At 41.1% G+C, this 21,944-nt stretch overlaps 1 protein-coding gene and 1 long non-coding RNA gene across 3 annotated transcripts in view; one reads left to right on the top strand and one right to left on the bottom strand.

The window, feature by feature from the left end:
• RBBP8 (RB binding protein 8, endonuclease) overlaps positions 1-21,944 on the bottom strand; it is a 144,248-nt gene that overhangs the window by 20,897 nt on the left and 101,407 nt on the right. The window contains exons 19-20 of one of the 2 annotated variants that reach the window (XM_082698746.1): positions 20,749-20,890; positions 19,051-19,457 (exon numbers count right to left, since the gene is read on the bottom strand). The exons of the other annotated variant lie outside the window; for it this stretch is intronic. Of the exons in view, the coding sequence (XP_082554872.1) occupies positions 19,360-19,457; positions 20,749-20,890 (240 nt within the window). The 3' untranslated portion in view covers positions 19,051-19,359. Of the gene's footprint in view, positions 1-19,050; positions 19,458-20,748; positions 20,891-21,944 lie in introns of those variants that run through there. 2 annotated transcript variants of the gene reach the window in all.
• Positions 592-21,166, top strand: LOC309847900. Its single transcript, XR_014302710.1, has 2 exons — positions 592-2,131; positions 17,711-21,166. It is a non-coding gene; the product is annotated as an uncharacterized lncRNA (long non-coding RNA).

Consider the following 21,944-nt stretch of genomic DNA (forward strand, 5'->3'; position numbering starts at 1 on the left):
AGGGCATGGAACCTACTTGAAAAGCAAACAAAAACTATCATCCAATGCATCACAGAAAAATTGCTTACATCATTCATGAGTGATGTTCTTTTTTTTTTTTTTAAAGATTTTATTTATTTATTTGACAGAGAGAGATCACAAGTAAGCAGAGAGGCAGGCAGAGAGAGAGGAGGAAGCAGGCTCCCTGCTGAGCAGAGAGTCCGATGCGGGGCTCGATCCCAGGACCCTGAGATCATGACCTGAGCCGAAGGCAGCGGCCCAACCCACTGAGCCACCCAGGCACCCCATGAGTGATGTTCTTATCTATGTCTTTATTGTTTCATTTTTATCTTACTCATTAAAGTAAATTAAAACATCAACCAATATTCATGTCAGAAGGATATTTGTTCATCAGCTGCAATCACAGTTGGCTGTGGATACAAGAGTTCAGCAAAAGTCAAAGAAATCATTTCGTGAAATCAGCTTTATTGAGGAATCATTGACATGCAAGAGTTTGTATATTTTATTATTTGTAAATAATAAAGTGAAATTTCTAACCAACTTCTGTACACATATTTGCGTCAGGTATTTTGTTGTTGTTAGAAAGCCGGTTGATAAGTATTTACCAGCTCGCAACTGGCTAGTTTGGTCACTAACCATTGCCTCCCTGAGCAATGATACCCAGAGGCCTTTCTTTTAAAAAGGATCCGGGCCAGTGAAGAGCACAAACATATTTCCTTCTTTTTTTAAAAAAATTGTGATAAAACATACAAAACATAAAACTTACCATTTTAACCATTTCTAAGTGTACAGTTCAGTGGCAGAAATCCATCACGTTATTGTCTCCAGTACTTTCCATCATCCCAAAGTGAAAGTGTATACCCACTAAACAATTCCCTATTTCCCGCTTCCTCAGCCCCCGGTAAGCTCTCATCTACTTTCTGTTGCTGTCAGTTTGACTATTCTAGGGACCTTAGGTGAGTAGAATCATATCATATTTATTCTTTTGTGTCTGGCATATTTCACTTGGTACGATCTCTTCCAGGTTTATCCATGTTGTAACATATGTCTGAATTGCCTTTCTTTTTCTGGCTGAATGATAATACATTGTACATATAGACCACATTTTGTTTATTGTCTCATCAATCCACAGACATTCGGGTTGTTTCACATTTGGCTATCGTGAAAAACGCTGCTATGAATATGAGTGTACCAGTAACTGTTCTTTCCTTTCTTTTTATGAATGCTTTTAGTTTTAGAGCTCCCACAGGGCCGATGAGAGAGAGTTGGATGGATCCAAATGGGACTCCAAGATGATCTTTTCCCTTGCTTTCCCTAAATGCTTAATGGCTCTTTCTGTTTCCTCCTCTTAAGTAAGAGGATGGTTTGCTGTGGGACCAACACCCAGAGACGCCAAGTTCAGCGGCTGGTATGTGACACCATCTAATGCCTTCGCCAATGGGTGGGTTAAGTTCGGTGTGAACTCCCACCGCAGTGTGAACCATAAATGCCCCTGGCAACCACCTGAAACTGGCTGACAGAAACCCTGGAGGGGCGTGAGTGTGGTGAGCAAAATCTGTAATATTGTGAGAGGCCAGTGCTTCAGGGATGAGAGAAGCAGCCAAGGGCTTAGCCCCGCTTCAGGATCAGGAAATGCCAAGACAGTGAACGACCAGTATGATGTGGATCTAAATACGCTTAAAAAAAAAAATGCTGGAAATAATCCATCTTGATTTGTGCCTGGTTGCTGAAAATGCCATCAGCCTTTTCCCAGATGGAACAAATTATTTGCCATTAAAAATTCACTTAAAAATAACATAACCAATTAGTGTGCTTCAATGTCAGCTTATCATCTAAAAGGAACTGAAAATATAAAATGAAATGGGGAAAGTTTTCTTTCTTTCTTTTTTTTTTTTTGAAGGAGAAAGCAGACATCTTAGGTTTCTCTCAGCAAACGGTAGAACCATGTTCAAAAGGGCAAGGTCAACGGGACGTTAAGTTTTGTTGTGACATCAAAGGATGTGCAGACAGTGGAATCAAAGCTTGAAATGAGCACTTTCAGATATATTTTTAAAATCTTTCTTCAGGCTTAGAGCAGCTTGCCAAATTGTGGAGTGCTGGCCTGTGCTGATACGTTAAGAGCTTTGATAAGGTAGGTTGGCGCTGAGCAGTGAAAGCCTGAGATTGCTGACTAAGGCTGGACAGTACTTCTGGGCAGCTGCCTGCCTCCACGGCCTACTCTCTAATCCCTCTCCTCCACTTCCGCCCCCCCCCCCACAGCCACCCCCCTCCCATCCTGTCTAGAGGCCTTTGTCTCTCCCCTCCTTTTCCACTCTTAAGCACACCTACTGGCCGTTGGACACTCTGAAGGTGGAAAGTCTACAGAGGGAACCAGTAATCCTGTCTGAGTCACCCTCTCACTGTGCCCAGGGGATCCTTAAGGTCCTCACCACGAAACAGGGGCAGAGAGATGCTCTGGATTGAAACAAGCCACTTCAGTCTGTGTCCTCACCTGAGGTGGTTCATACTGGCTGGATACCCGCTTGGTGAAAGAAATGGATATGAACCAGCAGACCTGTGGAAAAGGTGTGTGTGTGTGTGTGTGTGTGTGCACGTGTGTGCGCACGCGTTTGTGAAGCATGAGACCCAGAAGGGAGTAAAATCCCAATGATCTAGTCTACCTGCTTTATTTTTTTCTGATCCTACCTTAAAAACTGGTACTCAGCACGTAGCCATTAACAACCCTTAGCACCTCTGAAGTTGCTATAAGGTAAAATTGATTCTCTTTTTTCTTTTTTCCTTTTTTTTTTTTTTAAAGATTTTATTTATTTATTTATTTATTTGACAGAAAGAGGGCACAGCAGGGGGATCAGCAGTCAGCAGGCAGAGGGAGAGGGAGAAGCAGACTCCCTGCAGAGCAGGGAGAGCCCAATGCCTGATCCCAGGACCCTGGGATCATGACCTGAGCCTGATGCTTAAGGGCTGAGCCACCACTCAGAGCCCCTACAGCTGACTTCCATTTAAATACGTTTTGCAAGAGGGACTTCCTATTGACACAAGTAAGCAGATTTCCACTTCAATCTAAACCATTTTCAACAGTTAAAAAATCCTGTTAGAAAATGGGCAAAATGTTTGGAGAGACAGTTCACTGAGGAGTTTATACAGATGAAAATAAACACGTGGAAAGATGTTCAGCATCATTCGCCTTCAGAGGAATGCAAATTAAAGTCTCGATGAGATATCACTACACACCTATCAGAGTGATGAAAATAAAACATAGTGACTATTATTACAATAGGCAGTAACACTAAATGCCGACAAGGATGTGGAGAGATGGATTCCTCATACACTGCGGGAATGTAAAGTGGCACAGCCGCTCTGGAAGACAGTCTGGCAGTTTCTTCAAATACTAGATCTGCTATTACCATATGATCCAGTAATGACACTCGGGCAATTTCCCAGAGAAATGAGAATGTGTGTTCACACAAAAACCACTACATGAATGCTCACAGCCGCTTTTATTTGTAATAGCCCCAAACTGGGAAGAGCCCAGATGTCCTCCAACAGTTTAAACAAACTGTGGTGGATCCGCACCATAGAACCCTGGTCAGCAATAAAAAGAGAGGGAGTACTGAGATGTGCAACAATTTGGATAAATTACACTGAGTGAAAAAGGCAATCCCAAAGTTAGATACGATACGCTTCCATTCATCTAACACTTTTGAAATGACAAAATTTTAGAAATGGAAGACAGATGAACGGTTGGCATGGTGACTGCTGTGGATGCCCAAAGATGTGATAAAATTGTATAGAATTCTATGCACACACACAAGTGGGTTCAGATAAGACTAGAGAAATCTAAGATGGGTGAGTCGTATCAAAGGTAATATCCTGGTTGTGATAATGTGCTATAGTTTTGTAAGATGTTACCACTGGGGACAACTGGGTGAGGGGTACAGGACATCTCTCTGTATTATTTCTCACAACTGCATGTGAATCTACAATTATCTCATTAAAAAACATGAATCAAAAGCACAACACTTTTCCTTACAGAGCATTAAGTCTGGGAAAACTCCAGGAAAAACCAGGTCTCCAGGTTTTAAGATTTTATTTTGAAGTCATCTCTACATCCAATGTGGGGCTTGGATTCACAACCCTGAGATCAAGAATCTCCTGTTCTACTGACTGAGCCAGCCAGGTGCCCCAAGGGGCAATGTTAATTAATCAACTAATTAATTAATTTATTTTCTTTTTAAAAGATTTTATTTTTAAGTAATTACTACTTTCAACGTGGGGCTCAGACTCACAACCCTGAGATCAAGAGTCGTATGCTCTACAGACTGAGCCAGCCAGGTGCCCCAAGGGGAGATATTTTAAAAATTTACTTATTAATCCCTCCAACAATAACAAAAATAATCTCATTACATTTTAATAAAATATATTTTTTGAGGGATTTATTCATTTATTTTAGAGAGGGAGTGTGTGTGCACATGTGTGTAGTTTGGGGGAGGGGCAGAGGGCGAAGTCTCCAAAAGACTCCCTGCTGAGCAGGAAGCAGGACACAGGGCTCCATCCCAGGACCCTGAGATTATGAGCCGAAATAAAGATTCAGCTGCTTAATGGACTGAGCCACCTAGGTGCCCCAAATAGAAAATATTCATGAAAAATAACTATATATTATCTCCAAATAATAAACCTTATTTATTTAAACATTTTATTTATTTATTTGACAAAGAGAGATCACAAGTAAGCAGAGAGGCAGGCAGAAGGCAGAGAGAGGGGGAAGCAGGCTCCCCGCTGAGCAGAGAGCCTGATGCAGAGCTCAATCTCAGGACCCTGAGACCATGAACCTGAGCTGAATGCAGACACTTAACCCACTGAGCCACCCAGGTGTCCCTCCAAACAATAAACTTTATTTTATTTATTTATTTTTAAAGATTTTATTTATTTATTTGACAGAGATCACAAGTAGGCAGAGAGGCAGGCAGAGATAGGGGGAAGCAGGCTTCCTGCTGAGCAGAGAGGCCTCTGCGGGGCTTGATCCAGGACCCTGGCATCATGACCTGAGCCAAAGGCAGAGGCTTTAACCCACTAAGCCACCCAGGTGCCCCCAAACAATAGACTTTAAAGAGATGTTTTAAATCTCTTTAATATCTGGCTCAACAGAAGATAGTTGGATTTTCGTGTTTGGTTCTGCATTCAGTTTGTTTGTAATTGTTGTTTTGGTTGAGTTACAGGAAGAAAATCAGGTGTCACACAGTTTTTTATAGCTTTTTATAGCTTTTTCAGGTAATTCTGGGTATTAGTCTTTGGTTCTCTATCAAACCTATTCAGCAAGTGGTAGTTTCTTTCTTTTTTTTTTTAAAAAGATTTTATTTAATTTTCAGAGAGAGGGGGAGAGAGTGAGCACAGGCAGACAGAGTGGCAGGCAGAGGCAGGGAGAAGCAGGCTCCCTGCTGAGCAAGGAGCCCGATGTGGGACTCGATCCCAGGACGCTGGGATCATGACCTGAGACGAAGGCAGCTGCCCAACCAACTGAGCCATCCAGGCGTCCCACAAGTGTTAGTTTCTTAAAGGTCAGTTGCCATGTAGAATCTGAAACCATATCAATGAAAATTGATATGGAATGAAAATCCATAGGTCTAGGGGTTCCTGGGTGGCTCAGTTGGTTAAGCATCTGCCTTTATTCTAGGGTCCTGGGATTGAGCCTGGCTTGGGCTCCTTGCTCTGTGGGGAGCCTTCTCCTCCCTCTCTCTGCCTTCTGCCATTCCTACTTGTGCTGTCTCACTCTCTGTCAAACAAGAAAAATCTTAAAAAAAAAAAAATAGATATTGAAATTTAGGGATACCTGGGTGGCACAGTTGGTTAAGCAATGGACTCTTGGTTTCAGCCCAGATCATGATCTCAGTGTTGTAAGATCGAGCCTGTGTTGGGCTTCACACTCAGCATGGAGTCTGCTTGTGACTTTCTATCTCCCTTTCTCTCTACCACCCCTGTCCCTGGACCCCCACCCCCACTCTCAAATAAATAAAAAGTTGAAAAAAAAATAAAAAGTTGAAATTTAATAAAATTAAGTTTTTTTTTAACTGGTTCAGCAAAGACAGACAGTCTTTTTTCAAAAAGATTTATGTATTGAGAGAGAGAGAGAGTGTATGCATACACTACATGTGTGTGAGCAGGGGTGGGGGAGGGGCAGAGGGAGAGACTCTCAGGTAGACTTCCCACTGAGCAGAGGCCAACATGGGGCTCAATCTCATGACCCATGAGATCATGACCTGAGCTGAAACCAAGAGTCTCACCATGCCTCCCCACTGCATGGTTCCCCTGCATGATTAGGGAGGTGCTCACGAGTTTTCTATGCCGAGTAAAGAAGGGGTGTGCCAGGCAACATTTTTGGATAATTCAGCAGCTGTGTCAGGTTAACTTGTCTGGAACAAATTGGGTACCAGGGAGTGAGCTGGGAGGACAGGTGATACTGCCAAGCAGATGCCTTGTACCCAACATACATTCCCACCAGCTGAGTTATGGGCCGTCTGTGTGCTGCACCTGTAGATGCAGTCAGTAGACTGACTTCTCTTTCATGTCCTGGAATACTAATCCAGGTTGCTCACATTTTGGAAAATACCTCTGTGGGTGTTCTAGAATGTTCCAGAAGTACTGATGTGGTCTTTTAGTTTTCATCTGGGCCTGGGAAGACTATTCTATGTCTTCTCTAGTGTCTGCTGAACTCACTGTGAGCAAATAAGTAGTGGTCAATTAATAACTGTGAAATAAAATGTATGGAGTTAAATTCACCTTAAAAAATGTCAGGGGCGCCTGGGTGGCTCAGTCCATTAAGCATCTGCCTTCAGCTTGGGTCGTGATCTCAGGGTCCTGGGATCGAGTCCCATATCAGGCTCTCTGCTCAGCGGGGAGCCTGTTTTCCCCCCTCTCTCTCTGTCTGCCTCTCTGCCTACTTGTGATCTCTCTGTCTCGGTCAAATAAATAAATAAATAAAATCTTTAAAAAATAAATGACAGTGTAGGGGTGCCTGGGTGGCTCAGTCGTTAAGCATCTGCCTTCTGCTCAGGTCACCATCCCAGGGGCGTGGGATCGAGCCTCACATTGGGCTCCCTGCTCAGAGGGAAGCCTGCTTCTCCCTCTCCTGCTTCCCCTCCTTGTGTTCCCTCTCTCACTTTCTCTCTCTCTCTCAAATAAATAAATAAAATCTTAAAAAAAAAATGACAGTGTATAACTCAGAAAGAAAGGAAATGTCATTGGTCCTTGAGACTCCAACAGTAATGTCAGCACTTACTAGATCAGAATAAAGACAGACTCGCACACTGATGTCATGGAGAAAGAAGGGCTACCAGCTCAGCAGTATTTGACTTGTGGCTTACCACAAGCCACCCAGACGAGGGTGTCTGACCCCACTGCACACAGACAGGCCTTTCGCAGGTGTGTCTAGCAGGGAACTCACAGGCACAGAAGTGGTAGCTGACGTACTGCTTCCCTGCTGTCCATCACGTTCTGGTGCAGTCTGTGGTGATCTAGAAAGGCCAGACTTCAATCTATAGGAGAGTGACCCTGACCCTTGGACCGGTGAGGTTTTCAGCCCTCCTTGTGGGGAAGTTCAGTCCACCCCAGGTAGGCACACTCTACTTCCAACATCCCACAGTGCCCACCATCCCCCGCCCCGGCTAATATAAATTTCCTGACAGGTAGGGACAAGAAGTAGGCTATACTTACAACCAATTATCCACCTGCCCTAAGGGACCATCAGGATTCCTGCCATCAGGCCCTGTAATCTAGTGTTTCTGTTACCAGAAGAAGCATTTGCAGGTAACGCTCCCCACCCAGACTCTTCCGTGGGCACGGTTTGACATGTCCCTAATGGAACTCAAGCTTCCCAGTGCCTTCTCTTTTCTACCTTCAACCAAACCCTGGTGACCTTCTGCAGGCAGGAGGTAGATGACTCCCAAACTGGCGTCTCCCACCTTTGCCTCTTCCCTGAACTTCAAAGCCAGATATCCAGTTGGCTACCCCGTGCCTCTGTTTGGACGCCTGATGCGCATCTCCATGTTAAGCTGTCCAAGACATGTCCCTGTCATGCCATCCCAAACCTGCCTCGTCTCCAGTTCCACCTAGCTGTGTAAATTAGGAACTTTAGAGCCACCCTTGACTCTGCATTTCCCTTCCACCTTTTAAGTCACCTAGTGACTCCTCTGGATGCTCAGCTACCCTGCTAAGCCTCATAAACCACCACGTCTCACCACGACCTACAGCATTCTAAGACCTCCCACTTCCACTTTTGCCCCCTCCACCCCCCTCCCCGCCCATTATTTCATCCTCTCCCTGCATCAGCTTGATAATCCTTTTAAACAGGTCGGGTCCAATCACCTCCCCTCCCCTAATGGTTCCTCATCTCACTTCGACTCAAAGTCTCGTCCTTTCTGAGCACAAAGCACTACGTTATCTGGTCATTATCTTCCTTTGTGACCATGTTTCCTACCAGATACCCTCAGATATCTGCTCTGCTCCAGATAACGAGGACTCTGCCTACTACACGGTCCTACCCTCAAGTCTTTCAGCCGCTGTTTTGGTCGGAAAACTGCGCTCTCAGATAGGGCTCAGCTCCGCACTTCATTCTGATCTCCTTCCTGAGGCCTTTCCTGACAGCCTCCTATCAAGATAGTCTCTGCCTATCAAGATAGTCTCTGCCGCCTGTTAGAATGTAATTCGGAGAGGGTGGGGATTTGTTTTCTCCTGTTCTCTGCTGAATCATCAGCCCCTGCGATAATGACAAGGACATTGACCCTTACTAAATATTTGTTAAATGGAGATTTCGGAGTAGAAGAGGTGATACGCTGTGATTTTCCTCACCATTTTGGTAATAAGTTCTTCAGTGTGAATTTCTGCTTTCAGATATTCTTTTCTGATCAATTAAATTAATATTTTATCTATTTTTGGAAATATTTTATTTTTAAGGAATCTCTACATCTAACATAGGGCTTGAACTTACAACTCTGAGATCAAGAGTCGTATGTTCCACTGACTGAGCCAACCAGGTGCCCCTAATATTTAATTTATTTATTTAGGTACACTCCATGCCCAACGCGGGGCTTGAACTCACGACCCTGAGAGCAAGAGTCACACAGTCTCCAGACTGAGCCAGCCAGGTGCCTTTAATTAATTAGTATTTTTTAAACTGTTATTAAAATATTTTTCAAAAAGAATACAGGTATTTTAGGATCCTGAAGTGTTTAATTGTGTTTTCATTTTTAAAAAACACATTTAAGGGTGCCTGGAATTGAGCCCCACATTGGACTCCCTGCTCAGCCAGGTGCCCGTTTCTTCCTCTCCCTCTGCCTGCTGCGCTCCCTGCCTGTGCTGTCTCTCTCACTATCTCTCCTGTCAAATAAATAAATAATGTCTTTAAAAAAATTATTAAAAACCTGTAATTAAATAAATGCCATGAAAACCTGTTATATATGTAAAATTTTAATAAATTAGATAGCATGGAGTTAACTTGCACTAGATTAACTCAAATTTTGTGACAACTCAGAATAAAGCTTTCCCCACTAACTCTGTGAATATATTATAGGTTCTTTAAAAAATATGGAATCAATTAGAAAGCTTATACAAGACTTTAAAAAAAATCGGGCTGGTTATGTCTGCTCACAGAATACTGCCCAACTAAGATACTACACATCACACCTGTACGACACATGTTGAAACATAGCAAGCAAGGTGTTTTCCAACAGCTTACTTGACCCAACTGTGTGGATCAAGATAATCTTGACCCTGAGCCATCAAAATACAAAAATCACTTTTATACTATGTAAAGTTGGCATGACATTGCAGCGGTCATCTAAAACTCCAAATTTCAAATTTATCTCTTCATCTGTAGAAAAGGAAGACAACTAATCATGTACCCCCAATTTATTTATGATAAGAAGTTGCACTAGATTATTTCTAGCATTCACTTATTTTATCCTGTGATACTTTTTTAAGACTTTATTTTAAAGATTTTATTTATTTATTTGTCAGAGAGAGAGAGAGAGAGAATGTATGAGCAGGGGGAGTGGTAGGCAAAGGAAGAAGCAGGCTCCCCACTGAGCAGGGAGCTGGACACAGGACTGGAGCACAGGCAGATACTTAACTGACTGAGCCATGCAGGTGTCCCTTAAAGATTTTACCTTTAAAATCTCTACACCCACCATGGGACTTATAGCCCTGAGATCAAGAGTTGTACGTTTCACCAACTGAGCCAGCCAGGTGTCCCTGTTTTGCTTCTGTTTGGATATTTTCTACTAACCTATATTCCAATTTTCTGATTTTTGTCTTCTGTTGTATCTAAAACTATGAATTGAGTTCTTAATTTCAGGTAGTATGTTTCAGCTCTAGAATTTCCTTCAGATATTTAAAACAGATTTTAATTTTCTGGAGAAATTCTCTATTTTTAAAAAGTGATTTTCTCAAAATTTCCTCTTTTCTTAAGCATATTAATCAGTGATCTTCAAGTCTTCGTCTGCTAACTCTAGTCTCGGATTGCCTGTGAGTCTGTCTTCTCCCCTTGGGTTTTGGTTATAGGGTCCTTTCTTTTGGTTTGACTAGACTTTTAATTTTTTTTTTTTTTTTTTGGTAGGTTCCAGGCCCAATTTGGGGCTTGAACTTAGAACTCTGAGATAGAGAATTGCATGCTCTCCTGACTGAGCTAGGCAGGTACCCACCTAGAATTTTTTCTTTTGGTTGCTGGATACTGTACAGCTCCAGATATGAGGTAATCTTCCTCCAGAAGAGGACTCACACTTTTCCTCTGCCAGACAGGGTGGGGACGGAGCCCCTCAGGCAAACAGGGACTAAGCAGAGGGCAGGTGGGGTTGCAGTGCTGGTGAGACAAAGCCCGCCATTGCTAGCCCATTCTGAAGTCATGGTTCCAGGTCTTTCAACTAAGACTTTATCGCTGGCTTCCTTAGCACAGTGAGTCTGTTCAAAACTGTTTTTAAAATTTTTCATTGTGGTAAAATATAAATAAAACATACCATTTTAATCATTTTCCCTAGAAGAGCTTTACAACTTTGTAGCCTCCCATCCTGCATGACTTCAACATTTGACAAACATCTTGAGGGGGAAGTTGTAATGAGGCCCAAGCTTCCGTGTCCAGTTATCAATCTACCAGCAGTTCCGCCGGGTTCTCGGCTTCGCAGTGGAAACCCTCTGATAGGCGAAGCCTGGGCCGCTCAACCTCCCGTCCCACGGAAACACGGTCAGCACAGTCCAGCTCCCCTCTTCAAGGTTCTCCCCTCCCTTGAAACTTAGAATCTCTATTTTGTGTTGCTTCAGCAGATCTCTACTGCATTTAAAGAATGATTTTGATGCAAATGATTTATTTATCCTACCAGGAAACCTAAATAATTTTCTCTAAGTTAAATTTAGAGACCTCCTCTAGCTTGTCCATATCTCTGTTATTCAAGAATTATCGACTTAAGTTTTTCGGCCACCTCCTAGATCACTGGAAATCCAAACCATCCTTCTTATTCTGAGGGCAACTTTTCTGCTAAATATCTTGTCAAACTGCTACAGCCTTATAAAGTATTCCTATATTTTGTGGGTTTTTTAAAGCTATGAATTAATGAATTATTTTGGGGGGGTTAAATATCTATGTAATTGTTGATGATTTTTTTTTAAGATTTTATTTATTTATTTGACAGAGGGAGAAAACACAAGCAGGGAGAGTGGGAGAAGGAGAAGCATGCTTCCCTGCCGAGCAGGGAGCTGGGCTCTGGGCTACATCCCAGGACCCTGGGGTCGTGACCTGAGCCAAAGGCAGGTCTGGGCCACCCAGGTGTCCCAAATTCTTTCATGTGCGTAAAAAAAAAGTTTATTTCAGAATTACAGATTAATTCATCCCTGTTTTTTTTTTTAATTTTACAATTATAAATATCATGTGGAACAAGGGTCTGTTCTCATTTCCAGTGGGAGACTTCATCTAATGGATTCTTATTTCGTAATGTCCCTCATAACCACGGAGTTGGTGATAGGTATCACATTCATCTTTATCAGGTATTCATTCTAGCCTAGCTGCTCTTTGTGCTTAGAATATTATAACGGATTATTGAAATTTTTTCCTGTACACTTGACTCAATACCTGACTACCCCTGCCCCCCCACCAAAATTATCTATATTGCTAACCTGATAATTCTACCAGAATTAATGCATTACTACTCAGTTCAAAGTATTTTTAGTCAAGGGGACACGGGAAGCTTAAAATTTTACTACTTAATTTTCCCTGTTGTTCTAAGCAAAATTTCTTAAGATTTGTCCTATCCTAATGAAACTTTTTTAAAATAAGATTTTATTTATTTATTTTAGAGAGCACACACACAAGAGTACCTGTGTGAGTGGGGGGACGGGCAGAGGGAGAGACTCTCCAGCACACTCCTCTCAAAGCTCCAAGCCCGACACGGGGCTGGATCTTACAATCTCCAAATCATGACTGAGCCATGACCCGACTGGAAACCAACTGAACCACCTCGGTGCCTCTGGAACTTTTTAAGCTTATAAATCCTCAGGCTATACCTGAATCAAAGTCCCCACAGGAAGTACCTAAGAATCTCCATTTACCAAGCATCTGGGTGACTTTTATGATTCGGTTCTTGTGGTCCTTGCACCAGCGTCAATTAGCCTCCCCTGGGAGCATGTAAACAAACTAGATTTTGGGCCCCTCCCTTCTCTGAGGTGGGGCTGATAGTTGGGCATAAGAGCCTTTCAGGTGATTCTGATCTATACTAAAGTTTGAATAATATCAAACTAACCTCTAACAGTGAACTAAGTCAGTGGTTCTTAAATTTGGCTGCGCACTAGAATCACCTAAGGACCTTTTAGAAAAAATACTGATGCCTGGACTTTACCCCCAGATAGTCTGATTGAACTGGTTTGGAGTACAGTAAACATTGGACTGGAACGTCATGGGTCGTGAGGCTGATGTTCCCTGCCATCCATAATCACATCATAATTTTGTATTTAGTCAATCTTGCTGATTGGATTAATGAGCAAAGGCTTATTAAATTTGAATGCTTGAAATAAATGACTTTAAAATATTGTTTATTGGGGTTCTTTGTAAGATTTAATTTAATCTTACATTTTTAGGAAAGATTTTATTTGTCAGAGAGAGAGGAGAGAGAACGCACAAGCAGGGGGGAGAAGCAGGCTCTCCACCGAGCAAGGAGCCCAATGCTGATGCAGGGCTTGATTCCAGGACTCTGGGATCGTGACCTGAGCTGGAGGCAGACACTTAACCGGCTGTGCCACCCAGGCATCTTGACTCAATCTTAATAAAGAGATGTTGGTAATGGTTTGAAAACCACAGGACTATAGACTCGAGTCCAAACTCTTTAGTCTTGCCTTCAGGACAGAGTATACTGCCTCTCTTATTAATATCCCCTAGCTCTGCTCTCTAGTGGTGACACACGTCTAGGAAATATGCTTCCAGCACTGAGGAAGGGGAAAGAACACCACACAGAACCCAGGCTACATTCTAGTTCTACCCCATTTGGAATCTTGCCAAGTCACTATTTCTCTTTGGGCTTCTGTATCCTTATTATAAAGGGAGGGGATTCAACTAAATTCTCTCTAGGGCCCCTTCTGATTTGGTATGTTAACATTTACACATTCAGGTGAATTTCCCGACTTAGAGTACATTATCTTTTCCTTTCTCCTTCTCTAGGTTAATTTATCCTAAGGCACAGTTTGAATTCTAATTATCCTTACTGTTTTGTGTGTTTGTTTCGTGGCACTCATTCTAAGGTTCCTCAACCTCTCAGGCATCTATCTATGTTTATATCTGGTCTCCCACGGGGTAATAACAAGATTTCACATATCTCTTTGTATGTGGTGAATACACAAGGCTTGGTATTTTTAAGACCATGAATTACTGCCTCTGCCATTTGTTTTATTCCAACAATAGCTATGTCGAAAGCTCATTTTTGCCCACTGAGCCTTCCTTACTATACCAAAGGTTCCCAATTCATATCCTATTCATCCTAGAAACTTTCTTTTATCATAGATAGGCCTTGCTAGTCATCACCTCCTTTCCAGGCAGTAGTCTCTAAAAACAGCTCTCTTCTGGCCTCTGCTGGTCTGATAGGAGACAACTGTTTTGTAAATTCTTTTTTTTTTTTTTTTTTTAAGATTTTATTTATTTATTTGACAGAGAGAGAGATCACAAGCAGGCAGAGGCAGTCAGAGAGAGAGGAGGAAGCAGGCTCCCTGCTTAGCAGAGAGCCCGATGTGGGGCTCGATCCCAGGACTCTGAAATCACGACCTGAGCTGAAGGCAGCGGCTTAACCCACTGAACCACCCAGGCACCCGTTTTGTAAATTCTTTAAGCGCACTCAGGTGTGAGCACTCTGGAGTTTTGTAAGTAACCATTCTGACAGCATCAACTCAGCAAAGAGAAAGATTTTGAGATGTCTCTTAAACTGCCAGGCTTGCTGAGAACAGACAGCAGGATGGTAAAACTTGAGATGTATTTCAAATGCTCATTTCTGAAGTGGTATTTTTTAAAAATTAAATTCCACAGTTACGTTAATATGTCAAGATTAACAAAATGAGATTTTTAGGGGTAGGTTTCTTTAAAAGCTTGCTACTTTGGAGGAAATTTGTAAAATTTTCCTAATTCTGATATATCATTTAGTATTGTGCCTGGTAAAGATAAATGTTTGTTAAATAAATTTGTAAATGCTATTTGGTTTATGTAAAACTATTCCTAACTGAATTAAGAAATGAAGGCAATCTGAGGAAGGTTTTTCAGTTATTTCTTTTAGAGGGTCCAAGAATGTGCTCTATACATTTTTATTTAAAAAAAAAATTTAAGTAAACACTACTTCCAACGTGGGGCTTGAACTCATGACCCCAAGCTCAAAACTTGCATGCTCTACAGACTAAGCCAGCCAGGCACCCTCTATGCATTTTTTAACACATGCCAGACGCAGTTTATCACGTGTTACTAATACACTGAGCCTACAAAACCAGCCTTTCTAGGTGGACTTTGGGAAATTTTTCACTACATGAAAGGTGTTGGAGAATAATCTCCTTCATTTTGTGCTTTTCTCAAGACATTTTACATCTTCTGTATACATTTAGGTAGCCATGATTAACTCACTGAGACTACAGCCTCTGATAATCTTTGGTTTCACGTGCTTTCATCAGGATACTTGCTTATCAAGGGCAGGAAAGCTGTTACTTATACGTTAAGTGCTAGCCTGTACGTTTTACACATTTCCAAAGCTTAAAATCAGAGGTCTTTGGGGCACCTGCCTGGCTTAGTCAGTGGAAAGTGCGACTCTTGATCTTGTTTATGAGTTCAAGCCCCATGTTGGCTGTGAAGATTACTTAAAAAAAAATTTAAGAAGGGCGCCTGGGTGGCTCAGTTGGTTAAGCAACTAACTGGCTCAGGTCACAGTCCCGGAGTCCTGGGATCAAGTCCCACATCAGGCTCCTAGCTCCATGGGGAGTTTGCTTCTCCCTCTGACCTTTTCACCTCTCATGCTCTCTCTCACTGTCTCTCTCTCAAATAAATAAATAAAATCTTAAAAAAAAAAATTTAAGAAGATTATAGGCAGGAGTGCCTGGGTGGTTTAGTCCGTCAATCCTCCGACTCTTGATTTTTGGCTCAGGTCATGATCTCAGAGAGTCTGCTTGAGATTCTCATACCAGCCTTGACCCTCCCCCTCCCATCTCTCAAATAAATACATAAATCATAAAAAAAATAAAGTTTATAGGCAACCTGAAATTATATAAACTACATATAAATAGGATTGACATATTTATATTGAATATCTAATATGTCAAATGCTTTATAAATAAAGCCCTCTTATGCACATTTTAAAAAACAAGATTTTAAAAATTATTTTTAAGTAACCTCTATACCCTACGTAGGGCTCAAATTCACCACCCCAAGATCAAGAGTTGTATGGTTCACTGACCAAGCCAGCCAGGCGCCCCTATATTATCTTTTTAAGTTTGAGAATGTAATATGTGTCATGAAATAGTTTTGCATTTAAATGCATCCTTCTAACTCATGTTCTTAAGAAAGTGTTTTTTAAACTTCATTTATTTATTTTAATATTTTACTTGTTTGAGAAAGAGAGTGAGCACTAGAAAGCACAACCAGGGGGAGTGGCAGGCAGAGGGAAAAGCAGGCTCCTCCCTGAGCAGGGAGCCCAATGCAGGGCTAGATCCCAGAACCCTGATATTAGGATCTGGATATTTAGCCAACTGAGCCACTCAGGTGCCCTTGACCATTTCTACCTTTAAATGAAGTAACAAAGGGAACCTGGGTGGTTCAGTCAGTTAAGTGTCTGCTTTTGGCTCAGGTTATGATCGCAGGATCTTGAAATCGAGCTCAGAGGGGAGCCTGCTTCTCCCTCTCCCCACCTTACTCGTGTTCTATTTGTTCTGCACATTAACAAATAAATAATCTTAAAAAAAAAGGTAGAGATGGTCAATAACAGATAAAAGGGGGGGGAAGGGAAGAGGGACCTCAGTTTACCTAACCTCACAGGTTGACCTTTAGAGAAAATGAAAAATGCTAGTTACGAATGGTTGGATTACTGTCAAGCTACCAGGAGGACAATCTCTTGCTTCCTGTCTGTTTAAGGTACCTATTACTCTTTTCTATATATGTTTTTTAAAAGAGAGAGAGATATTTTTCTTTGAGAAAGCGTGGGAGCCAATGTAGTGGGGAGGGTCAGAGAGAGTCTTTCGAGCAGGCTCCACACTCACACAGAGCTCGTTCCCAGGACCCCTAGATCACCACATGAGCAGAAACCAAGTCGGTCACTCAACTCACTTGGCCAACAAGGCACCCCTTAGGCTTCCTTTTAAAAAGGAAAACCCATTGGACGTATAAAGCTCTAACTGCACATCTTGTGGTGCCCTGTTCAAATCCAGGTGTCTTTCAGATTTCTGACCACCATACTCCAGTGGATATAAACTCTGGTTCTGTAACTAGGCAATCCTGGGCTCTAATTTCAACTCAGTTATCAGAGGTAGCCAAGAGATTAATTCTGGCCCTTGAGAAACAGGGAAAGTTATTGGGTGGGGCCTTCTGGAAAACCTCTTTTTTTTAAGGATTTTATTTATTTGACAGAGGTAGCACAAACAGGGAGAACAGCAGGCAGAGAGAGAAGCAGACTCCTCACTGAGCAAGGAGCCCAAAGCAGGACTTGATCCCAGAATCCTGGGATTATGCCCTGAGTTGAAGGCAGATGTTTAACCAACTGAGCCACCCAGCTCTCCCTTTCTGGAAAACTTTTCAAGTTTATTTATTTAAGTGAGAATTCTCTACACCCAATGTGGGGCTTGAACTCACTACCCTGAGATCAAGAGTTGCACGCTCTTCTTTTTTTTTTTTTTTTAAGATTTTATTTATTTATTTGACAGAGAGAGATCACAAGTAGGCAGAGAGGCAGGCAGAGAGAGAGAGAGAGAGGAGGAAGCAGACTCCCTGCTGAGCAGAGAGCCCGATGCAGGACTCGATCCCAGGACCCTGAGATCATGACCTGAGCCGAAGGCAGCAGCTTAACCCACTGAGCCACCCAGGTGCCCAAGAGTTGCACGCTCTTCTGATTGAGCCAGCCTGGTGCCAAGCCCCCGATCCCCATCCCCAAGTTTATTTAAAGTGGAAAACTTTAAAAGGGACAGAAGCAAATGACATGTATTTTTCTTTTCCCTTCCTTCTGTCTAGAACATGGACATGATGACGGAGGTGGCATAACTGCTTGATAGCAACAAGGTTGAAGGCCACATGCAAAGTATGAAAGAGCGGAAAGATGGAGGAATCTGGGTCTATGAGGGCGTCATGGGGTTGCACTGACGAGCCTTAAACTGCTGACCTCCAGACTTTTTAATGTGAGAAAAATAAAACCAGTCATTTGTTGTTTAATCTGTTTTTTGGGTCCATTTTTTTTTTTTTTTTTTGCAGCTTAAATATTAAGCTGACAAATGAATTCACAAGATTATTCAAGGATTAAAAGAGAAAAATCTATGTGAAGAGTATAACACAGTTCCTGGCCTATATAGCAAGTTACCACTGAATGGTTGCTATTATTTTGGAGAGGTTGGTTGACTGCCAACAGGGAACAAAAATCAAACATAGGATAAACAATTTGGGAAGTGAAGAAAAGTGCTGAATAGATGCTATGATAGGGTTGTAAAAAAATTCAGAACACATTCAGAGCCCAGCCGTGCATGCTCATAAGGGGTCTGACTTATAGTAGATACTCATTGTATGTGATTTCTTTTGCGATCCTCTCTGAGAACACAAACTGATGTCATTTATTCATATGAGAACCTTGATCAATGAAGATGAGACTAAGCAGAGATTTTTAGGACTCTGAGAAGGGCTTTATGTAAACAGTTAGATTTCAGTGAGGCATTCCATTCCATGTTTCATGTTCTCCTGCTTAAGCAGTACTGTCAAGATCTGGATTAAAGAAATACTCAAAAAAGGCACCAATAAAGAAAATGCCACCGGAAATGGTGACACAGATGTGGTCTGCCATCTTGATGACTCAGATACTAGGTCCTAGAGGAACAGAAATTTGCTGAATGGAGAAATCTATTTTGTTGCCAAATTGGAAGTTAATGTCAGTCATTCCACAGAAACAATACTACTGAACTTGAACACATGAGCAGAGAAGAACTTCACAAATTCAGCTTGAAAACTACACCAGCAAAGTATAATGAAAAGAGCCATGTGAAGACCTGGAATATTATGATCAGATCAGAGAACTATGTTAATTTGTAACATAGTTATATGTGTTGTGATTGAGCCTCCAAAGCAATGCACTGTAGAACAGTAACACATTTCAAGTAAACAAAAGAAAGAAGCTGGAAAGTTTAAAGGACTATTAAAATTTAGCTTTTTTTTTTTTAAAGATATAAATATCTGACACTAGAATGACCCATAGAAGCACAACTGTTCAAGAGAATGAAAAACACAAAGCCACTGCTGAATGTAAATACCAAGGGGAGGCTGAGTAAAAAGAAAAGATAGGAAAGGCAATAAATCACAGACTACAACTATCATATTTTCAAAATTGTAATTAGGTATTACCAAATAAAGTAAATAAACAACTCTTAAGTTAGAGTGCAAAATGAAAGCGCCTTATTGTTTTAAAGGCGCAAAAACAAGACAATACAACATAAGCATATCCACATTTTAAATAGTTGTGTGGTGGGTAAATGCCATTTAAAAACACTTTCAATAGAAAAATGATTTATAAGTCAGTTTACAGGAGATCAAAAAAAAAAAAATCAATGTTTAATACCAACTTTAACTATAAATAACTAAAAAGAAACAAACTGCCCCCTATTGGGCTTTTGCTTCAACATCTATGTCTTCTGCTCTTTGCTTTTTGGAGAAAACATTGCATTGTAAGGCTGCCGTCTTTTGGGACGAGGACAAGGATCATGATCTTCCTTAATGTAACCTTAAAAACAAATGACAAATTTAGAAGATTGTATTTGCAACATGTATTTCTTTCAGTCTATACCATGTAACATCTGTCTTATTTAATGCACTCTAGTTTACATGATCCTCTGATTATTAGCTGTGCAATGTTAATGAATGATTTCACTACTTAGCATCAGTTTCCTCGTTTATACTAACAATAGCAGCAAACATTTATCAAATGTGTTATATACATTATCTCAGCTAATACTCACATTCCTTTGAAGTAGCTTCCACTATATCTCCTTCACAGATGAGGTGATGGAGGCCCAAGAGGTCAAAGAACTTGCTCAAGTTCACAAAGCTATGGAAGTGGAAGAGCTGGGACTTTGCCCAAGATCGGTCTAACCTCCAGAACCAGAGCTCATGAGTACTTTCCTAGTCTGCCTCCTACAGGTTGCAAATGAAGACAAACCGCTAAACAAGAACTCTTCACTATTAGAATTCCAGGTGTTTATCAAAGGCTTTCTGTGGCAGATACTTCTTTAAACGACGTGCCCCTATACTCTTCAACCACCTGATTCTCCTAAGGCATCTCGAATCACGTGGTCTGCATTCTGTCATATCCCCTTAAGGTCATGGTAGGTGTAAAAACACAGGCTCTTTCTAGATTGTTTAATTCTATTTGATGACCAGGCAGCATCATTATGTCAAAGGGAATGTAATTCGGCTTGTTAATGGGGAAAATGAAAATATGGGAATAGTCACAAGAGACTTCGCACCTTTTGGAAAAACTATCTTACTATTTGATATCCTCAGCTTCAAAGCTGTATACATTCTCAAATCATATTAAATGTCAGTGCCATATTTGAACGAGCTACTTCCAACAGTCCTCTAAACAAAGGTTCTTTTTACTCAGATGTGGTTTATAAATACCCGGCATTCGTAAGTGAGGTTTTAAAAGCTAAAATTCAGACTAGTTGCTTTAAGAAGATGCTCTCTTTTTAACAATATAGCTTTGCTAGCAACTTTTGTAATGTTATTATTTTACTAAAAGTCATTTTGATTGTAAGAGAAATTAACTTTCTGAAATTTGAATGATAAGGATATTGAATGCACAATCATATTAAAGTGATTATACACAATCTCTGATTTCAATGGCATGACTCAGAGTTAAAGATGAGCCTTTTAACTTTAGGAATTTGTTTTTATGTCAAAGAACTAGCCCTTGAGCAGAAGGTAAGAGGAACCATGGGGGAAAAGTCTAATGGTTAAACTTGGGTATATACAGTATTTTAAAAAAGTAATTACAAAATGTTATAATCTTTCACCTCTTTCCATACATGTCTGAGTGGAAGGAAAACCAACTTCCCAGAAATTCTCTGGTGTGTTGGGTGGAATGTAGCGGAACCGATGTCTTGAACAGGAAGCCAATTTCTTTTCTCTTTCTTCTGCTGGAATATCTGCATAATACTAATAATAAAAACTGCTAAGTTTTTCACTTAGAAATAATAAAGGGACTGTTAGGCTTATTGATTATAAACTAGAAGCTACTAAAGAAAGCAGTTAAAGTATTCAGCACGTTAAGGAAAACAACACTCACTGAAGATAATATTAGTAATTAATACTAACAGTAACTAGTGCTGGTCTGTGAAATGTTTGCTCCACAAATGAGAAAAGGAGCTTGGAGCTTGTATCACAATGTAAACCAATATGCTGCTTTTCTCATCAATAAGGTCTTATAATTAACCCCCCCCCCCCCCCCGCAAAATGCCAGCTTAGCTTTACGGCATGCTGAGTAATGAGCTGATTTATATACTTGTGCAAATTCAACTATCAGACCAGTAACAAAACTATACTTTGAACAGTACTTTTTAAAATTGTTATTTGGATATAACATGCGTGTTTTGAAGTAATTTTCTTATCCAAGTTTTTACAAATGAAAGTTTAGCTTTGAATGTTGAAGCCTTCATGATTTCCCCCTTTAAACTATTTTTTTTCCCAATTAGGATCAAAGACATATGATTTTTTTCCCCCTTTAAACTATTTTTTTTCCCAATTAGGATCAAAGACATATGATTTTTTGCAATTGCAACCCAAAGAATTTGAACTTCATTAAAAACAAGGTTAAAATTTGTATGTAAAAAATGTACAAGTCCTTCAAGCTCTAGCCCTAAGAAAACAAAGCAGCAGTATAAAGCTTAATAGAACACATGACAGGATCACACAGTCCAGCTAATTCCACCTCATACTTTAGAAACTGAAAATCAAATTGATGATTTATTGACAGTATCTTCTATGGAAAGTGGCAGACTGGGGCGCCTGGGTGGCTCAGTGGGTTAAGCCGCTGCCTTTGGCTCAGGTCATGATCTCGCGTCCCGGGATCGAGCCCCGCATCGGGCTCTCTGCTCGGCAGGGAGCCTGCTTCCTCCTCTCTCTTCCTGCCTGCTTCTCTGCCTACTTGTGATCTGTCTGTCAAATAAAAAATAAAATCTTGGGGAAAAAAAAAGTGGCAGACTAAGGGCTA

The sequence above is a fragment of the Mustela nivalis genome (genome assembly GCF_964662115.1).
Source record: "Mustela nivalis genome assembly, chromosome: 14".
NCBI classification, from domain to species: Eukaryota; Metazoa; Chordata; class Mammalia; order Carnivora; family Mustelidae; genus Mustela; species Mustela nivalis.